The sequence below is a fragment of the Coenobita brevimanus genome, chromosome 4, assembly GCF_032717465.1.
Source record: "Coenobita brevimanus isolate Jiangsu-jjx chromosome 4, ASM3271746v2, whole genome shotgun sequence".
NCBI lineage: Eukaryota > Metazoa > Arthropoda > Malacostraca > Decapoda > Coenobitidae > Coenobita > Coenobita brevimanus.
The window spans coordinates 36313246-36335833 of record NC_136957.1 but is presented as its reverse complement, the minus strand read 5'-3'; the positions used below and the strand labels follow the sequence as shown (position 1 = coordinate 36335833).

At 40.6% G+C, this 22588-nt stretch overlaps 1 protein-coding gene across 1 annotated transcript in view; it reads left to right on the top strand.

Moving 5' to 3' along the window:
• Nucleotides 1–4015: 4015 nt before the first annotated feature.
• Nucleotides 4016–22588, top strand: part of LOC145395688 (monocarboxylate transporter 10-like) — an 81731-nt gene continuing 63158 nt past the window's right edge. The window contains exon 1 of the mRNA XM_080269240.1: nt 4016–4433. Within this exon, the coding sequence (XP_080125366.1) occupies nt 4016–4433 (418 nt within the window). The remainder of the gene's footprint in view (nt 4434–22588) is intronic.

The following is a 22588-nucleotide window of genomic DNA, read 5'->3' as shown; positions in this document are numbered from 1 at the left end:
TGGATAAAAGGATTAAGGTAATTATGATCAGCTGCTTATCCCTGGCTGTTAGGGTAATAAAACACACTACCCTTGGATTTAGACCCAGTATGAGCCAAGGTGCTGGTGGTAGTTTATAGAGAGGGGTGTAGCCTGTCCATGATTTGCATAGTGTGTTGATGCATAGTAATCGATAAGGATAACCGTAAATACTGGCGTACGTTGACCATTATTTTGTCATGTTATGGTTTACTAGTTTAGCACTGTATCATTTATTCCCATGCCAGGAGAGTAGGGGCTTGTGGCTAACCAGTACTAAGAGGGTATTTCAGGCTTTATAATCTTTTCAGTCCATATTTTTTTTTTTTTTCTACTTCCAGTCAGTTAAACTATAGGAGAGGCTGTAAAAATACTGTAAGGGTTTGATATAGCCTTCAGTAGCTCATTTTCTGTTGGACATAATATATATTAGTCTAAATGAAATAGGCTGGTAGAAGGGATGTTAAAAACTAGATGAACAGAATGAAGTGGTTAGTAACTAGATAAACAGACATACCAACAGTCATAATTGGTGACATATCCTACACAGTGTACTGTACATTGTTTGGAAAATATTATAGGGCCGTTGGGGTTCTTTGATTATGGAAATACTGTACAGTATGCAAATTCCTTAGACAAAGAATGGATTTTCATTTTGTTACACCGGTATTGCACAACACACTGACTTCTTCCAGGATGAGATAGTATTTTCTTCTTTTTTTTTGTACTCTGAACTAACCTAACCTAATTTATAAACTAATCTGGTACTAAAAAAAAAAAAAAAAAAAAACTAACATAAAGTAGACTTTCCAAGATAAAAATGGTACCCAGAATAGAAATTAGCAGCCAGGGCAGAGCTAGGATGTAGTTAGAGGGAGGGGGGATTGGTACTGGAGGGCCAACCAGCTGTTGGGAATTGATGGCATTCTCTCTCTTGATTGTTTTACAGGTATAGTAGCTGCAGATGACCTTTCTAACTCACTGCTATGATAATGTAACTATCAGGTTACTGTATTTGGATTATTCTTCCTATCTTAGGACTTTAGCTTTGATGAACAGTCAGTGCAAAAGATCTTTTCCAAACAGTAAAATTGTCTGGAAGTAGCAGAGAATAAGCCAGTAAAATACATGTTCAGATTTAAGGGATTAAAGCATCCATTTTATTGAAGTGGAGAATGGAATATACAGTGTGTTGTGGGAGGAAGGAGTATAACATTAGGAACTGAGAGGCGAGGGAATTATACATACAAATGGTTATATGAACATGGGGTCAGTATGGAGCTAGTTATTGATAGCCTGATGTATGAAAATTCTCTCTCCTAATTCACCAATAAAGTCATCTGTAATTGTATCTCCAATTGATATTTGGACCCATGTTGATGTAGCATTTTTTACGTACGGTAAGAATTCCCTCCTTTGAAGGCAGCAAGGCTTTTGAGTACCTTTGCCTTTGTGAGTACCTTTGCACCTAAACAGCAAAGGCATTTTAGTTCATGTGCATAAGCTGGACTTTGCAAGCATCTTTGTGTGTAGGTCCCAGCTCCTTACGTATAGCTATTTGGTACCATACATTATGCCATTGGAACCTTGGTCATCCATACACAGTGAGTGCTACCACTCCTACTGATACTGTACAGTTGTAAAAGTGAGACCATAAGATGATTAAACATTCAAAATAACATGCAGTCCATAGAAAAACAGGTTTGGGAGGAAAAATTCAGCAATTCCAAGAAACAAAGTAGGTTCATTCATTCATTCATTCATTGCCAGACGCCATGTATCCCAGACGGGGTGGCCAAGGGCTTAGAGTTAATTGTTTTACAGGGAGGGGCACTAATCCTCCACCAACCCCACTTGACACGTAGGGATGCCAACAGCATCTGGTGTTCCCAGGCGGTCACCCATCCAAGTACTAACCAGACCCAACGTTGCTTAACAAAGTAGGTTAATGGATGAAAATAAATCCAAGGGGAGAAATAGGCCGTGAGAGCAGGATAGGTCTGAGGGGGGAAATAGGTCCTAGGATCATAATAGGTTCATGGGGGAAATTTTTTCAAGGCAGGAACAGATCCTTAGGGGAAAAGTAGGTTGGTGTTGGTGCTAAGGGAATGTATCCAGAGGCAGGTTGATGTGCTAGTAATATATATCATGTGGACAGGTTGATGTGGTAGGAAAAGTAGGTCGGTGTTGGTGCTAAGGGAATGTGTCCGGAGACAGGTTGATGTGCTAGTAATATATATCGTGGATGGGTTGATGTGCAAGTAATATATATCATGTGGTAGCTGGCTTCCATACAAAGATCGTACACTAGAAAAAAATTATTCCAAAATGGTTGTTAAGATGTAGAGATGAAAAAAGTGCAGAATTAAGACATGTAACAAGCACAGAAACAAGAGAGCATTTGGGATGGAAGGAGGTTCAGATTTTTATACCCATGACTACATTCCACCAGCTACAAACATTTTGTGAGTACAGAGAAGAATATAGCAATGGGTCTAGAAATCTGACTTTACTCCCAAATGCTGTCTTATTTCTGTGCCTTTTATTTTCTTGTTTCTGTGCTTTTCATACCTTTATCTGTGGCCACAACAGCAACAGTGTAATGTGCAAGGAAGCCATGGCTAGTTGTCTTTCTTCCCAGTGCCGAGGCATTAATCTAGGTCCCTAATCCTGGAGATGTCTTTCATTTTCTCAAAATGCTGTATAATTTTCAAGGAATGAATTGTGCCCTGTCCATCTGTCACAATCAGTGAAAAGTGGAATTTTGCTGTTTCTTGTCATTTATATACTTAGTCCATACATAAGTAGCTTACAGCATTGTATCTGTATGTATTGCAGCTCACTGTGAGGCAGTAAGGAACCCTCTCATCACAGCGAGTGTCTTCAAGCCAGGCTTCTGTGTTGTCTCGACCAGTCTTGGTGATGTACTAGTCAGTGCTTATCTTCACGTGCACATTAATATGGATGATATGTAGCTGTTTGTAAGTGAAGATCAGTTGCAGCCAATGCATAGTACGGTACTGTATAGTCATAACAGACATCATCAGTATTGGTAACGTGGTTGAAGTTTAGCTACCATAGTTTTAAGTGAAAAAAACATTTACTGTGCGGCCATTGCAGTTTATGTTCATACAGACATCATATGAGCCTATACAGCAACCTAGTTGCTGCCATCCTGGTAGCTAATGTGTTGTTTCCGTAAGGAGGACCTAGATTGTGCATTCAGGAGTAAGTGTGTTCATGGTACTTGCTTTGTGACATCAAAGCTTCAGCCAAGCTGATGTGGGTATATTTTGGAGAATTATTATTACGACTTGAAAATATTTAAGAATGTAAGACTTAAATCGATGATTCACAGTAACAGCTATAAAAAGGAAAGGAATGATAACAAATGACTAGTGCTTTATTAAGAAAGCTTTGTGTATATCATTAAATGTGTGAAATTGATCATATAGCCTACGTGTCTGAGCATCCAAAGCTCTGAATACTTCAGCGAATAAAGTATCACTAAAATTTATAGTGCCAATGCTTCAGCTGGATTTGGTAACTGTGATATGAAGCTAGTGTGTTATAGCAGCCATAAGAGCTAGAGATATTTAGATAGAGAACTATATGACACTGCAGAATTACAAGTACAGTACCGTACTCAACTTATGGTGGCATATAATAATGAAAGAGGGTTCTGGACAGATGTAAGCTGTTGCATAGCCCCAAGAAGCTACTTTTCTGTATGTGAATACTGTATAGTTCAACCATATGAGCAGTTCAGTGCATTGTAATAGCAAGATACTGTAGGAAAATTATAAAACGTGGGGAAGAAAGTGTTTAGTTCAAGTTATAGAACGTGGAGGAAAAGTTATTCAAAGTAAATATCGTCAGATTTATAAAACTGAGGGGGATAAGTGTTCATAAGTTAATATAGTTATCGGCTGGACAGGAAACGTGATTACAAGTTACAGAACGAGGGAAAGAAGGTTCCAAGTTAATATAATCTAAAATGGCAGTGACGGGGGAAGCTAAAAAAGGTTTAATGGAAGATGAAGGTGGGGCAGGAGCCATTGTCCTTGCTCCGAGAGAGACCAAAGAATCCAATAGGCCGGATAATACAGAGATCAGACCCGCAGAAGAAACAGCAGGCATGGAGAACGGCCACATAGTCCAGGGAATGCCAGATGGTGCCTGCGCAATGGACCCAAGCCTGGCAGAGAAAGTTGCGATGGAGAATTACGATGTCCCAGCCCATGTCCTGGCGTTCACCCCGCCTGACAGAGGGTGCAGGGCGTGGCTGGTGGCATTTGCATCCTTCCTTTGCAATGGCATCATCTTTGGAACCATCAACTCCTCGGGTGTCGTCTACGATGTCATTGTGGATAATTTGAGAGCTGCGGGTGATGAGAGTGCCGCCTTCAAAGCATGTGAGTGTTGATAAAATGATTTATCTTTGTTTTTACAGGCAGTCCTCATTTTAAGTCAGGGATCAGTTTATCTGTCAGTATACATATATATATATTGTGCCAGATGTTTCAGTCTGAGACGGTGTGGTCATAAACAGGTCATATCCATGTCACCCTGTCATCATCCATCAAGCTTACCTCCCTCCAACTCACACCTCCACCTCCACCTCATCCTCAGTCTCCCTCCTCTCTTCCATTCTACTGACACACAGGGATGTGATCTAGAATATTGTCTTTCTTCATAGCTACACTTACAACTGTAAATTTAGGAAAACAGGCTAATCAGCTTTGTATGTAGCACTAGAACTTTATTGTTTGAAGCCAAGTAGCACTGGAACTGTAAGGAATTATTCAACATTTTATTGTTGAATAGTACACAAGAAATTGTATAAAATACTCGCAGGTTATTTATGGTATATTGTAATGAGGACGTACTATAGTTTCTAATGTCTAACTGATGCTGTAGTTTTTTTTGTTTTTTTTTATATAAATTCTCTGGAGTTCAGTCTTATTCGATTTTTCCAGTGCAGTACTTTCATTTCTTCATTATTATTTTAATTATGTCTAAAGTATATCAGTATTGATCTGTGTGTTAGGCTACGTGGTCCATTGTTGGACCAGCCCTTTAGGCAAGGTGAGTTTATATCCAATAGCCAAACTTGACTCGTCATGCTAGCCCAGTATGAATCATAAATGAGAACAGTGCATGTGAATCAGTCTTATATTGGCAATGTTTGTGTTGTTAGTCTGTACAGTCAGCCAAAAAAGTATCACATCCCTAGGGATCGATAGTTGTGAAAACGAGCTAGTTTTGCAGACACACCTGAGTCTGTTGAACATGTTGCCTCCAAAAATATACTACAGTATGTGACGATTTATGCGATTTTGAGTCCTAATAATTACCAAGGACAATATTTGCACGTATAATCACAGAATGCCCCATTTATATCACAATGCTTCATCCGTGCTTCAGATTGATCCATGCAGTAAGATGCCTGATACTTTATTGGTTGACTGTACCGTACATGTTAGTGGAATGGCCTGGTAAGGTGCAAACATGCAGACATACGAAAGGTCTTATTACAAGCACCCACGTAATCAAATGGCCATTATGGCTGGTTCTGAACATGTACTAAGAGTGTAGCAAAGTGGCACTTAACACAAAAGCCTGCAGGCCACGGGGGGTCCTGTTTTTAGGGGTACAAGTACCAAGTATTATTCAAGATATAATATACTGTACCATATACTAAATAATTTAACATTCTCTTGGCTTGTGTTACTGCATAGTTGATAGTTCCTTTTGGGTAAATCAACATCAACCAAGGAAACTAATATGATAAAGGGAAGTTGAAGGTTCGTGTATGAAGGACAGGGAACGCATTGAAGTGTAATTTCTGTGTGTTTGCCAGTTAAACATATATCCCATTATTTTATTTTATTATTTTTTTTCCCAACCACCCATAGCAGTGTAAGTCAAGAATCTCCAAGAGCAAGATAATATGTAGTAGCCGTATAGACTTGCACATGCTGTTTTACATGAATGTTCTATCTGTCTGAATCTCATTGTTCATCTTGACACTTACAGTTTATCTATCCATGTGTCTTTGTTTGGATCTCATTGATCATCTTGACACTTTCAGTTTATCTGTCCATCTGTTGTGTCTGGCTTTATCTCATTGTTCATCTTGACACTCTTCCAGATTTTTGCATGTCTATGCCAGTGCTATATATTTCTTCTTCTATTGGTATTCCCACAGCTTTTCCCAGCATATCAAATCCTTCATGATTTATGCAGTATGTGGTGTTAGAGGATTGTGTCTTAGGTCAGCTTTAGTGAGATGATACCGTACATTCAAACATTCATTAAAAACGGACAGTAATAAATTCATTACTGTACTTTCGAACGGTTTAAAAGAAAACTCGCAAGTATAAATCATCCACCCTTATAGACAGGACACAAGTGTTAGGAAGTTATGATTTGGCTCATATTAATTAACCCCTTGAGTTTGGTGTGTGTGTGTGTGTGTGTGTGTGTGTGTGTGTGTAACATTGCCCTCAATGCCTGTCTAGATCCAAATATCATCTGGCATTCGATATTTTGGGTAACGTACGTGATATATTTTTCACACACACACACACACACACACACACACACACACACACAGACCTAATTTTAATTATCAACACGTAACAAAAAAAATCAACACGTAACAAAAAAAGGAGAAGGTCCTAGGAATGATTATCAGTAACAGACTATCTCTGGATGAGCACATCAGTGAGTAAGGACGGAACATGTACCGTACACATTGCTTACTAATATGAGTGTAGCATTCCCATATATAAATGAAGACATGCTGAGGAAGATAATCATGTCATTCTTTACACCAGCGCTGGAGTATGCATCAGTAGTCTGGAATCCACATCTCAAGAAACACATTTATAAGACTGAAAAAGTACAAATGGCCGCTACAAGATGGGCACCAAGCTTAAGGGATCTAAGCTATGAAGAAAGACTAGAAAAATTAAACCTACCAACAGTACAGGAGAGAAGGAATAGGAGACATGATTTTGTTACATAAATGCATCACAGGAAAAGAGAAAATGACACAGATGAGTATATAACCTATGGGGAAGCAACAGCAAGAGGACTTTAAAAAAAAGTGTACGAAAAGAGATATGATAAAGACATAAGGAAATTCAGTTTCCCAAATAAAACATTTGATCAGTGGAATGCACCACCGATTGAAATGTGTTCCAAAACGATTCATAAATTCAAAGGTATGTATGATAAAAATGGGTTCAAAACGCGGGACAGTACGAGCATGACTCATTCATGTAAATTTACAATTAGATCAGAAAAATTAAGCAATTAGGCACACACACACACACACACACACACACACACACACACACACACACACACACACACAAATAGATGCATAGGCACGTATCCTCGATTTAAAAAAAAAAAGTATCGGCACGCTGGGGTCGGATAAGATGTGAAATGCTTCGTCTCTTGTTCAGTCGATAGTGCTGGCATGCCTGTTTAATTCACAAAAACCCACGATACCCATTATAATCCAATACCGTAAGAATCTCACTGAAAGGATGCCGATTTTGTTTTATTTATTTATTTATATCGAGGGTACCGTACATTGAAACTGACTCGATCACAATACTGGTACAGAGAGTTGGTCTGGTGTACTGTATTTGTGTCTGATGCCAGCAAAAATACAGTAGGCTGATACAATACTTGACGCCATCATAAGAGGGTAGACAAGTGATGGAATTTACACATGGTTTCCTGTGACCAGTTAGATAAAATCGTTTGGGGTCTGTCAGAAATAATACCAGTACACCAGTCCTGTATGAGACAGCCCTAGCACCGAAGTAGTGGTATGTGAAGGTGTGTAGGAGGACTACTGGGCCTTGGAATAGGCCCTGAAGTCTTTGCCAAGAGTCGACACATTAAAATTAATTATATATATATATATATATATATATATGCTAGAGTCAGACGATTGTGAAGGTGAAAAGACAGCTTTCTCGCCAGTTCTTCACCCAAGACAGAACAAAGTGAAGATGATTATAACTTGCCTTACAGTAGCGTTTGGAGTTTGTCATAATAATATATTAAAGCATGATGTGAATATGAAAAGGCAGCTCTCTCGACAGTCCTCCTCTATTACAGACAGGACAAAGTGAAGATAATTATGACTTACCTTAAATTTACTTCAGCAACAGCGGATTTTCAAACATAAAGACAGTCTCTCTCTCTCTCTCTCTCTCTCTCTCTCTCTCTCTCTCTCTCTCTCTCTCCAAAATAAAACTGTGTATCTATGCCTGATGATAAGCAAGAAGTGGAAGGAGAATATAAGAGAGTATGGAACAGTGGGTGCAAGGATTGTATGGGTGAGGATGAAAGTAGGTGTACAAGCATGGGCGATTGTATGTGTGTATGCTCCAACGGAGGATCGAGTGGCAAGAGTGAAAGATGAGTTTTGGGCGAGAGTAGAAGCATGTATGGACAAGTTTGAGAGGAGCGAGAGAGTGCTGTTGATTGGAGACATGAATGGCAAAGTTGGGAATGTACGAGTGGATGGAGTGGTTGGTTAGTGGGGTGTGCCAGCTGAAGTAGATGGGAATGGTAGTGCTTTGGTGGACATCTGTGCTTGTAAGGGGTTGGCAATAGCCAACACCTACTTTCGTCATAAGATGATCCACCGGTATACATGGAGAGTAATGAGGAGGATGGATGGTGAACTTGTTGAACGAAAGGCAATGATAGACTACGTATGTGTGGATGAGCGAATGAGAAGACAAGTGTTGGATGCAAGAGGGTGGGGGAATGGAGTCTCGGACCATCACTTAGTGATGGCCAATGTAAAGATGCAAAGAAAGTGGTTGAGGAGGCGAAGGGGAAGACAGGAGGAAGCAGCTCCTGTGAGAAGAGTGGAGAAATTGCAAGGTAGTGAGAAAATGACAGTATAAGAGCATAGTGGAAGAAAGATTGGGAAGGTATGAGCTAGAGCAGATGGAAGGGGTGGAAGACGTATGTAAGATATTCACGGAAGAGATAGGCGCAGCGTGTGAGGCGGTTTGTGGAGTGAGGAGGAGATGCAAGGATGTGCAAGGGACAGCATGGTGGAATGATGAGGTGAAACGAGCTGTGGAACAAAAAAGAAGGCATATGGTGAATGGTTGGCGAGTGGAGGTAGGGGAGAAGATGAGAGAGAGAAGAGAGAGGTATATGTGAGCAGGAGAAGGGAGGTTAAGAGAGTGGTGAAGGAGAGTAAGAAGAAAGTGGATGAAGAGTTTGGGAGGAATCTGAGTGTGAAATGGAGGGAGAGTAAGAAATTGTTTTGGAAGGAGGTAAAGAAAGTAAGGCAGTGTGAAAGGGGAAGTAATAGGGGAGTGAAAGATAGGAAAGATAGGAATCTGAAAGTTAATGTAAACAAAAGTAAAGTTATGGTGTTTGAGAGGAATGAAGTCACAGAGTGTGCAGTGAGGTTGGATGGTGAGGATATGGAGAATGTGAGTGCATTCAAGTACTTGGGTAGTGTGATGAGTAAGGATGGAACTTTGGGGGATGAAGTACTTGAAAGGGTACAGCAGGGAAGGAAGGTTGTTGGTACACTGAAAGCAGTGATGAGAAATAGGGAGGTGAGTATGGAAGTTAAGAAGTCACTGCATGATGGTATTGTGATCCCTACCCTGACGTATGGAAGCGAGGCGTGGACCTTGCAAGAGGGGAACAAGTCAAGAGTGAGAGCAGTGGAAATGAGTTACTTGAGAGGAGCATGTGGAGTGACGTGGAGGGACAGGTTGACGAATGAAGAAGTGAAGGAACGTTGTGGGGTAGATGTGGATGTGGTTGAGAAGATTAGGAGAAATGCACTGAGGTGGTTTAGACATGTGGAGAGAATGGAGAATGAAAGACTGACTAAGAGGGTGTATGTAGGTGAGGTGGAGGGAGGGAGAGGGAGGGGTAGACCGAGGATGAGGTGGAGGGATGGAGTTGAGAGGTATATGAGGGAGGGGGGGGTGAGTTTGGGGGGAGGATAGTCAAATGGTGGGTGACAGAGTGACTTGGAGGCGTTTTGTCTGCGGCCACCCTTTGCGGGATTAGGGCGTCGGGCTATAGATAGATAGATAGAATATAGATCTATGTCTATAATTTATCTATAAATTATCCTCCTCTTACGGCAGGCTATCTTTAAAATTTCACCTTAAACCCCGCACGAGAGTAAATGAAAATTGTACTCTTTTTCACAATCTCTTTCGTAAGTGGTGTCCAACTGCACACGTCCATTTGTAACTATTAAACTCACATTACCAATCCACTCTGGTATAACTCAATTCAAACGCTCCAAGGAGTTAACCTGTATTCACACCCTGGACAAAGCCCCCATTTTGGAGGGGATTTTGATCGTGTTCGAGTTTGCAGATTCCCTGGTACCACTTTCTGAACTACTTATTTTTGCCTGTTGAAATTTCCATTTTGCTTGTTACTGATGAAACGTTTCTATATTTGAACGATATTGATAACGTAAGAGAGAATATAAAGATAAGAAGCATTTTGCCTCTGAATCGTAATATCGTATTGTATGTTACTGGTGAAACTTAGTCGATATTTGAACGATATTGATAATGTACGAGAGAATAATAAGATGTATTTTGCCTCTTTGAATCGTAATGTCGTCTTGTATGTTATTGTTGGAACTTACATCGATATTTAAAATAGATTGATAACGTACGAGGGAATATCAAAATGTAGTTTGCCACTTTGAACCGTCACATCGTCTTGTATGTTGCTGGTGAAACGTATGTCGATATTTAGCGATATTGATAACATACGAGAGACTAATGTGATACAAATTATATCGCCACCAGAACTTTGTCCCTCGTTCCTTGACTTGAAGTGTAGGCAAAGAAAGGGGTCCGTATTTTCATCGGTTAAGGAAGCTCCCTAACACCTTTTCCTCGGCGATTTATTATGTTTATTATCATTTCGTCATCTCTGTCACTTAAATAATTTTATCACCGTATTGTGCATAAACAACGTACAAAGCCAGCCGTATAAAAAAAATCTGTAGGGAAAAGGTGCAAGGGAACCTTCTTACCTTCGATTATGGTCGTATTCTAGCACCTCTTCCTTAGCGATTTATTTTTACATATTATGAAATGGGTTTGAGACTTCTTAACACTCTTCCTTAGCCATTTATTTTGCATATTTACGTCATTTTCGGCCACCCTTTGCGGGATTAGGGCGTCGGGCTATAGATAGATAGATAGACGTCATTTTATCAACACACGTTATTGAGTCGAAAACTATACTAGAAAATTAAAGATAACATAAAAAAGAATGTCAGGGTTAAATATGCGTAAAAATAATAAAGGAAGAGGCACAATGAACCGAATATTTATTAGCCTATACTACCTATTGTTTATTGTCCTTAATTTGGCAGGAAATGTCTGTAGCTCATTTCCCCTGGTTCAGTGGCAGAAGACAATAAAACCACCACCAGTAATGACAGGATTATTATTATTATTATTATTATTATTATTATTACTATTACTACTACTACTACTGCTACTACTACTACTACTGCTACTACTACTACTACTACTACTACTGCTATTTATTATTATTATTATTATTATTAAGAAAATAATTAACCACCTGCGGTAATTTGTGTAGGTAGCTACATCATCATCATCATCCTGAATCAGTCCACGGCAAGTGTCTCCCATGAGAGAGAGAGATAGAGAGAGAGAGTAATGTCCGCTGCAAAAACTTCGAATTCTTGAACACATACCCGGTAGTATAGCATTTCCGGTATATTTTTTTCCGCTATATTTGGCTGTTTGACTTTAGCAGTGGGCAGAGAGGTAATGCATAGTTGCGGGGCTCTTTTTTTTGAGAGAGAGAGAGAGAGAGAGAGAGAGAGAGAGAGAGAGAGAAACTTACTCCCTATCCAGTACCGTTGGTCAGGAGTGAGGTTTGGTGTAGAATTTATATTCCGTAGTGGTTCAGGGTTAGCCGTGTTAGGGGATGGAGTGGAGGGGAGGACAAGGCCAATTTAGGCATCAGCACCATCAACAAAGTGCGAGTCATGTCATCAAACAGTGACTTTCGTTTTTTTTTTTATCATTTTTCTTGCTTAACGCTTGATTCGCTTCATGCAGCCTGGCAGCCGTAAAGATCCATGCAGTCTCACACGCCATCACTCTTGTGCCATTACACCCCTTCCTTAGCGATTTATTTTTATTTATTCATCACTTCTGGGATTACTTTCATCAATTTCACCACGGCTCATATTTTGGTCGGTTAAAGAATCCCCTTAACACCTTTTCCATAGCGATTTATTTTTGAACCTCACGCATTACCCATTTCTGGCATTACATTAATCAATTTATTTCACAAAGGCTTATATTCATGTCCGTTAAAGAAGCCCCCTAACACGTCATCCCTAGCGATTTATTTTTGAACCTCATGCATCACTCGTCTGCCATTATAATTATCTGTTAAGACAATTTCACCAAGGCTTATATTCTCATGGGTAAAGGAAGCTCCCTAACTCCCCTTCTTTGGCGATTTATTTATTTTTTATGACTCGTTACTAGCCTTTTTCACGTTATTTATTCAGAATATGGCGATAGTAGAAAGATTTAGGTAACAACGAAGAGGATAGTAAGGTGTAATAAACAAAATAAATTGCTTAGGAAAAGGTGTTAGGGAGCTTTCTTAACCGACGATAATACAGACCTCGGTGGCAGAATAAGAACGATTCCATAGCACTTCTTCGTGACTAGCACCGTAGTCTAGTGTTAATTTCCTATCACAGCCTAGCAGTGAAGGTGGTGAGATGGCAGTTTTACAACGAAGTGAACAAAGTAGGAGAGAGAGAGAGAGAGAGAGAGAGAGAGAGAGAGAGAGAGAGAGACGGACAGGGATAGATAGATGGATAGATTGATTGATTGATTAAGAGAGAGAGCTCTGTAACTATTATAAAATGGAATAGTGAGAAATATAAGTGTAAAGTTCTGCGCATTAGAGAGAGAGAGCGCGAGAGAGCTCTGTAACTCTAGTATAAAATGGAAGAGTGAGGTATATAATTATGTGTAAAATTCAGCACATTAGAGAGAGATATATATGTATTAATAGAGAGAGAGAGAGAGAGAGAGAGAGAGAGAGAGAGATGGGGGGTTATGTAATATAAAATGAAATATAATTACCGGGTATGTGTAAAATTTGCACGTGTGTGTGTGTGTGTGTGTGTGTGTGTGTGTGTGTGTGTGTGTGTGTGTGTGTGAGAGAGAGAGAGAGAGAGAGAGAGACTGACATAATGGTGCAAACTTTATCGATAATAAAATGGGTATAAACAGCATCTGAGAGAAATATGAGGTGTAAGTATGCAGAATGAATCGCTTAGGAAAAGGTGCTACCTAATCTGTATAGCTTCGAATGCGGTGTGTTGCATCATAGCGGAATTCAGGTGTAATTTGGCGCTCTGAGGTATGGGAGTGGGAGGCGCCGGACTGTCTGCTGCTGAGAGAGAGAGAGAGAGAGAGAGAGAGAGAGAGAGAGAGAGAGAGAGAGAGAGAGAATAAACCGCTAATGCTCGCGTGTATGATCCTGGATTTTTGTCAGTTTTATGAGAGAGAGAGAGAGAGAGAGAGACCCTGTATTTATATCGTTATTGCTTTCGTATAGTTCTGCATTTTTGTCAGTTTTTCGTTTAGCCTCGTGGAGAGAGAGAGAGAGAGAGAGAGAGAGAGCATTAAACAGGCCTCTCTGTTTTAATCTTGTATGGGCACCGTTAGTATGCAAACTTTATGTATACCGTACACCGGGTATATGTATGGATATGTTAATGTGAATCTTATTATTGTAGCTAAATATAAATGTTGTATGTATGTATTTATGTATGTATGTGTGTACCTTATGTATGAATGTATGTATGTACCGTATGTATGTATGGATGTATGTTTGTATTTGTGAATCGTGTATTTTAGTGGTATGAATGTTGTATTTATGTATGTACCGTATGTGTGTAGGTATATATTTGTGTGAATCGTGTATTTAGTTAAGTATGAATGTTGTATGTATGTATATGTATGTATGTATGTCTTTCTGTATGTATGTGTATGTATGTATCTAATATGAAGGGCGACAGTGTGAGATAGTGAGAAGTGTTGTACTGATAAATATTCTCTCTCTCTCTCTCTCTCTCTCTCTCTCTCTCTCTCTCTCTCTCTCTCTCTCTCTCTCTCACACACACACACACACACACACACACACACACACACACACACACCACTGAACATCGAACAGTGAATCCAGTGATATCAGTGCATTATAATTCCTTTGACGTCACTCTTGACTTTTTTTTTTTTTTTTAATAACAGAACGGAGGAAGGAAAAACAAATGAATTAAAAAAAAAATAATCCATACACCAGATTACTGGTGTCCTCCATTCATAAAGTATCTGTAACAGTTGGACTTGAACAGCTGTGGGTTGAAATTTGGAGGGAAACAACTCTGGGGAAGCGAGTTCCAGAGAGATGCGGTTCGGGGAATGAAAGAATTCTGATAAGCAGAAGTGAAGGAACGTTGTGGGGTAGATGTGGATGTGGTTGAAAAGATTAGGAGAAATACACTGAGGTGGTTTGGACATGTGGAGAGAATGGAGAATGAAAGACTGACTAAGAGGGTGTATATAGGTGAGGTGGAGGGAGGGAGAGGGAGGGGTAGACCGAGGATGAGGTGGAGGGATGGAGTTGAGAGGTATATGAGGGAGGGGGGTGAGTTGGGGGGAGGGGAGTCAAATGGTGGGTGACAGAGTGACTTGGAGGCGTTTTGTCTGCGGCCACCCTTTGCGGGATTAGGGCGTCGGGCTATAGATAGATAGATAGATAGAAGTTCTGCAATATGGCTGAGTGACATGCCAGACATGAGCGCTACCAGACGCCCGTGTAGCACGAGAGAAGGCATGGAGAGGTGGCACCATGGACGCAACTTCGTCTGAGCATTTGCCAAAAAAAATACCTGTAAAATAATGCAAGGGAGGCAACATTCCATCTTACTTGCAGGGGAGGTAGTTTATATGTAATGGCAGGGTTGTTAATAATTCTAACAGCTTTATTCTGAATTTTATCTAGTTGTCTTAATGCAACCTCTACACAACCACTCCACAAGGGTGAGCAATATTCAAGCTGAGAGCGCACATGACTCTCTTAAATTATAGCTAACTGCTCATCAGCAAAGAAGTTACGGACTCTGTACAATAATCCAATTTTATTGAGGCAGTTTTAGCAAGTGATCTGACATGAGAGGTCCAGCTGAGGGCACTGTTAAGTGAGACGCCAAGAATTTCAATACTTTTGGAGATGGGAATATTAGTAGCACTGAAAGTAACGTACGAATCTGGCAATATCTGTCTATTAGTAAATTGTATATATTTAGTTTTACTAGCATTAAAAGAGACAAGGTTGTTTTGTCCCCATTCACTGATCGTAGATAGGTCGTGATTTATGGAGATGGCTGTACTGAGTTGAGAGGTAGAGATATTAGACTTTGTAAATGGGTGTCTGAGTGTGAATGAACTATGTAGTGTTGAGTCATCTGCATATGAGTGGATGGGATTGCGGGTGACAGATAAGAGATCATTAATATGAACCAGGAATAGGGTTGGCGCCAGAACTGACCCCTGTGGCACGCCGGCGTTAATTGAGTGGAAATTGGAATATACATCATCTACTTTTACTCTTATTTTCCTGTCACTAAGATATGAAGAAATCAAAGGAACAAAAGACATTAGTCCATAGCAAGGGAGTTTGGACAGCAGGGAACGGTGCCATACTCTGTCGAAAGCTTTAGAAATATCAAGAGCTACTGCATGAGTTTCTTCATGTAGATCAATTGATTGATGGATGGTATGAGTTAAGAGATTGAGTATGTCAATGGTGGCTCTTTCGTGGCGCAAACCAAATTGTCTATCACTAATTAAGTTGTTAGATTCAAGATGTTTAACAATATGCTTATTAATTAAAGTTTTTCAAATACCTTACCAAGAGAAGATGTGTCAGCTGTTGGTCTGTAATCAGAGGGGTCAGAGGAACTTCCTTTCTTCGGAATTGGGTGGATATTGGCTTCTTTCCATGAATTTGGGAATAAAGAAGTACGTATGCATAGTCTGAATAATTTAGCTATAATAGAGGCAAGTTCAGGGGAACACTTTTTCAAAACAATTGGCGGAATTCCATCTGGGCCTGGAGCTTTGTTGGTAGGAAAATTGTCTAGGATGGATTTGACGTACTGGTACCGGTATCTTGTCTGTATTTTAAGTGGGGCAGTTTTGGGAGAGTCAAGTTCTAGTACTGAGACATTCTGGCTGGTATCGTTTATGGTAGAGTTTCTGGCAAATGCACTGGCAAAAATATCTGCTTTCCCACGCGGGTCATTTGTAATATTGCCATCTGAAGATTTTAGTGGGGGACTGGAAGATGACTTGTTAAAGTTATTATTGAAAGAAGTAAGAGTTGACCAGAATATTCTGTTGTCATTAGGGTTGTTAAGTAGTTTTGATGCTTGCTTTTGAAGAAAGTTTGATTTAGCTAGATTTATTACAGCTTTTGCATGATTTCTAGCAATTTTAAATTGAGAGAGTGACTCAGATGTTTTTTATTTTAAGTAAGAGTTATATGCTAATGACTTTTGGGCTGTTGCTCTGGCACAATTGCCATCAAACCATTTTGGAGAGTTCGATCTTTTAGTGAACTGTTGACTTGGTATGAATAAATCCATACCAGCTAGTATTAAGTCGCAAATGTGGGGCTGGGTAGAATTGGGATCACTAGAGAAGAAAGACTGCCATGGAATGTCAGCAAGATAATTTCTAAATCCATCCCAGTCTGCCCTGTCAAAGTGCCATCGGGTCACCCTGACAGGTTCAGAATGGGGAGGTGTGGGGGGGTTAACTAATGAGGCTTTGATGAGATTGTGGTCAGAGGATCCAAGTGGTGACAGTACCTCTATCCTGTATTGATCTGGATTATTTGTCAAGAATAAATCCAAGAGATGGGCATTATGGTCAGGATTATCAGGTATTCTGGTTGGTTGCTTTACCAACTGGGTGAGATTAAACGATTCCACAAACAGCTCGCACTCGAGACCAGCGTCGTCAGTCCTGGCAGACTGCAATAACCATTCAACATTATGTATGTTAAAATCACCCAAAATAGTAATTTCGGTGCTAAGGGCAAGGTTAAGGTTACTCAACTGAGTGGATATGGAATCAAATACACTGGGTTCTGAAGAGACACTGGGGGAGCGATAAACTACACAAATATATTTGGTAATGTTTTGACAGTTTATACAATGCGTAATCAACTCTGGATGAAGTGAAGTTTAAAATAGTGTCAACTGCATATTGGGATTTGATATAACAACAGGTGCTGCCCTTGTTACGGAAGTTTGTAAGGAGATGGTAACTGGGAAAACAAAATGGAGATATATCGGTAGAGGGTGAGATTTGTGGTTCTGTGAGGAAAAGGGCCAAAGGGGATATGGACTGAAGGAAAAAATGAACCGAGTTTAAATTTGTGGTAAGGCCGCGGATGTTGGTAAAGAATAAGGCCGCATTTTCACTTCTTCGCTGACGAGCATTCCCGGAAATAGCAACAGTCGCTTGATTGCGACCGGGAGGACCCTGTGCCGCCAGCCCTACCCTGCCGGTGGTGGCAATCCGAGGTACCACCTCATTTGATAGTAAGATTGCAGCGGCCATTACTAAAGATGTGAATTAAAGGTGTGATATGTTATGCGCATGTAGTGTGGTGTAGACAGTTGAAGGTAGAGGTATTATGAGAGCATGCTGGCCTACTCTCTGTGTAAATGAATGCACTGAAAATGTTCAGAAAAGGGAGATGGTCAGGATCAAGTCCTGAGGGCAGGGCTGGTGAAACGGGAGCTCCAGCTCTCCCTATCACCAGCTTGCCATCCACCTCGGGAGTACTGCCCTGTTCGACTGGTGCTACAGTCTACTCCTCATAAATTATAATCGCATTTTATCTTCATGATCCTGTCATTTTTACTGTGATCTTTTGGGCTTGGATGAAGAAAAGAGCTACAGTGATGATGATGATGATAGTAGTACCGAAGTAGTAGTAGTAGCGGTGGTAGTAGTAGTAGTAGTAGTAATAATAATAATAATAATAATAATAATAATAACAATCCTTATCATCATTATCGTTATCATCAGCATCATCACCTTGCTGACCTAACAAAATCATCTTGAAACAGCAAGAATAAAATGCAACAAACAGCCGTCGTAGTAAAATTATTATTATTATTTTTTTCAGTATTCTTGGTATAGACTAGACAGTGTGTTCCCTGAGTATCCTCCTCCGGTCCTTTTCGCATACCGTCACATGTCACCACTGCGGCGCTAATACCTACCATTGATATTGAATTCTTAGTAGTTTTTGTTTTTTTTTCCTCCTCCTCTTCCTCCTCCCCTGCGGCTTAGATCGTGACAATGAATGTGCTGACAAGTCGTTACACTCTTTACCTGTCATGATAGTGCACAGACTAGTTCTGGAAGTATGATTGTTATTCTTTATTTTAATCACACAAGCAGTTGACATTTTTTTTGTTTTTTTTTTCGATTTAGGAGAGACTTTGAACTTAAAGGTGTTGAATTCGCCTTGATCAACGTCTGTGGGCAAAAAATAAATAAATAAATAAGTAAATAAATAAAAGGTTTTCCATGCTGAGTAAAATCAGATGAAGAGAGCAAGGATGAAACTATTTTTTTTTTTAGTATGAATAGAGGGAGGAGAAACAAATTAAGTAAAACAAGATAATTATCCATACACCAGATTTTTTATGCAGGGAAGAAGGAACCAAACCCAGAAGCCTGTAAGATTGTTAAAAAAAAAAAAAAAAAAAGAGAGAGAGAGAGAGAGGGAGGGAGAGAATGTGTCACTCTTATCTGAAGTGTTATACAGCAAACTTGACTTTAGATGGAAAGACGCTTAAGTAGCTGTGTCCCAATTTGTCCTTGCTAATTTCACGATACTCTTTTCACTTTAATTTGGCCCAAAATTGCCGTTTCCATCTTGAATGCAGAATTGTGGTAATAGATAAGTACTAGACTATGATGCTAGTCACGAAGAAGGGCTGTGGGAAGGATGTAGAGCCTTAGTATTGTCTTTCAGTCTGAGCTACGTGAAATAAGCTGCAAAAGGATGAAATTATGAGCCAAGTTATGGTGAAAGGAGTTTAGTAAAATCCTTTTCATTGGTAGACCTGATGCTAGTCACGAAGAAGGGCTATGGGAAGGATGTAGTGCCATATTATTGTCTTTTAGTCCGAGTTACGTGAAATAAGCTGCAAAAGGATGAAGTTATGAGCCAAGCTATGGTGAAAGGAGTTTAGTAAAATCCTTTTCATTGGGGAAACTGACACACCTGCAGACATTTTTTTTCTTAATGCAAGGAAGAAGGAATCCAAGGCCAGGATCCCCGCAAACCGCTCCTTCGAAGAAAAAAACAAAAACAATACGAGAGCCAAATTCAAGATCCGTTCATTTCGAGATGCCTGGACACACTGTTGTGATTGTGTAAACATGGCAAGAAATTATGAAGTATATCGATTCATAGCCAGACGTCTTAATCTTGGAGGGGGTGACTGAAAACAAATTGCCTCTGTTTCACCCTCCCCTTAGCCATCAGCCTGCCCTCCCTCCTGACACCACCGTCATTCAGATGAGTCACCTCATCCCCCTGCCACATCCTTGGTCTCTCTCTCTCTCTCTCTCTCTCTCTCTCTCTCTCTCTCTCTCTCTCTCTCTCTCTCTCTCTCTCTCCAATACTTAGCTAGAACAAGAGATTTACACTACGGTGCCAGTCACGGAGAAGTGCTATGGAGATGATGCAGAGTTGTAGTATTTTCTCCTACTGATCCAGGAACCAACATGAAATAAACCGGAAATGGACGAAAATCTGTGCCACGTTAAGGTGTAAGAGGTAAAGACTAAAATAAAGACGACCTGAGATGAATAGGTTAATAAAGTCACTAAGGTAAAGACCATCTCGGGGTGAAGAGGTTAAAGAGATGAAGGCTTGTTGGGGATGGAGGAGGAGGTGGGGTGATGTCTTGCTTTAAGGGGTGGGAGGGAGGGGGGAAAGGTGGGGAGGGAGGGAGAAGAGGGGAGAAGTGGGAGTGGAGAGGGAAGGAGGGAGGAGAGGTGGAGAGAGAGCGACGGAAGGAGGGGAAACGAGGAGAGATAGAGAGGGAGGAGATGGGAAAGTTGGAGCGGGAGAGGATTTGGGATTGGAGAGAGGAGAGGGAAGACATGGGGGAAGAGAGAAAGGGATAGGGTACGAGGAGAAAGTTGTGGAAGAGGAGAGGGAGGGAAGGAAAGAGGGGAAAGGAGAGATGGAAGGGGATGAGGATTGGAGAAGAGAGGTTAAGAAGGAGATGTAGAGAGGGAGGGGATGGAGGATGGAAGGGGATGGGGATTGGAGAAGTGAGGGAGAGAAGGAGAGGTAGAGAGGGAGGGGATGGAATATGGAAGGGGATGACTGGAGAAGAGAGGGAGAGGTGTAAAGGGACGAGGTGGGGTGTGGGAGTGGGTGGTGTGAAGCAACTGCGTCACTGCAACAGGCTCTGACCAAAGCACTCACTAAACTGGCTTATAATGGTGTGCAGGGGGTTGGGGGGAGACTTGCTGTGTGTGTTTAAGGTACCTCTGCATACCAAATCGTACCCGGCATGTGTTGTTATCCTGGCTAATGTGTGTGTGTGTGTGTGTCGGAGGTGATGGGGGATAAGTACGTCTTTTTTCCTCTCCACAGACGGTATGGCACTGTTTTTTTCCACGGAAGAGTAAGAAAGGGGGACTCTGAGAATAATCATTGCCTAAAAGAAAAATTATTTAGGGCTAACCTTAAAGTGCTGGAGAGGAACGCCTTCACGTGGTGGTATTCATATATCTTGGCGGCTCCACCACTCGGTTAGGGTGTGCAAGTCCCTTCCACTCCGTCCCCTGAGAGGAGGATGGTGACCGCAGGAGAATGGCAGCTGCGTCAACAGGCCATTGGGTTCACGTGTCATGAGCCTGGCATCACAACAACAATAATAATAATAATAATAATAGAGTGAATGGAACCCCTATTTATCTCACTAGCATGAAGTGTTTTTATCATATATGCCGGTATTTATTTATTTATTTTCATTTATTTTACATATATATTTATTTACATTTATTCTACATGTACCGATATATATTTAGTTTTTGCGTGGCGTAGTGCAGCTATTTGCACTCGGGTAAATTATATAAAATGGTAATTACCTTAGGCAGTTTGCCGTAATTAATATTAGGACACGAAACCTACAAAGTGTGGGGAATTCTTTGTTTATTTCGTCCTGTTTTCTGGCGAGTTGACTCAAGGCAGATTCTTTGAACTGAGCGGCGAGATACAGCAGAGAGGTGGAGAGAGGGGCAAACTCTTTGAACTGGATCGGCTAGAGTAGATACAGCAGAGACAGAGAGGCAGACTCTTTGACGTGAAGCGGTTGGTTACAGCAGAGAGAGAGAGAGAGAGATTGTATAATATAGGGTACTGAGGGCGATAACCCTTAGTCACAATTACTCTAGCAAAAAGGGTTGTTATGAAAGAAGGGGAAGGGAGGGAAGGAGGAGAGGAGAAGTAAAGATGGAGGAAGACAAGGAAGAAGGAAAGAGGAGGAGCAGGAGAAGGAGGGGAGGAAAAAGGAGGAGGAAGAAGAAGGGGCGGGAAAAGAAGGAAAGAGGAGGACAGGCAATACTAGAACACTACATCGTCTCTACAACACTGCATGGCAAACTATCGAATTCTTGTGTTAACCTGTATTTATAGAGACACTAACACAGATCTACACTAATTCCATTGCACTTCTTCGTGACTATCACCTTAATCTAGCGTTATTTTATCTATTTTTACAACTTAGTATTCAAGATAGATAGATGACAATTTTAGGCCAAGTTGAAATGAAGAGAGTATATTATTCTAACCTGACAGATCCCTAGTATTTTTCACCTCTCTTGATTATGTGTAGTCTGACTGGATTTTTTTTTTATTTGACTAGTAACCAAGGAGACTCATACCTCCCTCATAACTGTGGCTGATCGAATACCACCATAGTCGACAACTCAGTGTTAGAGAGAGAGAGAGAGAGAGAGAGAGAGAGAGAGAGAGAGAGAGAGAGAGAGAGAGTGAAAGAAAGAAAGAAAAAGAAAGAGAGAGATGAAAACAAACCGACTATATATACCACCATAATCCACAACTCAGTCTTCGAGAGAGAGAGGGAATGACAATTTTAGGCCAAGTAAAAGTGGAAAGAGTATAGTTATGTCACCCCAGTTTCCTACCGTACATCCATTCCATAGCACTTCTTCGTGACTAGCACCCTATTGTGTTAATTTCACAGCTCAGTATTAAAGATAAAGATGGCAGTTTGGGGTCAAGTAAAAGTGAAAAGAGTATAGTTAATATCACCCCTGTTTCCTGCGCTACATTCATTCCATAGCACTTCTTCGTGACTAGCACTCATGTCCCTTAGGTA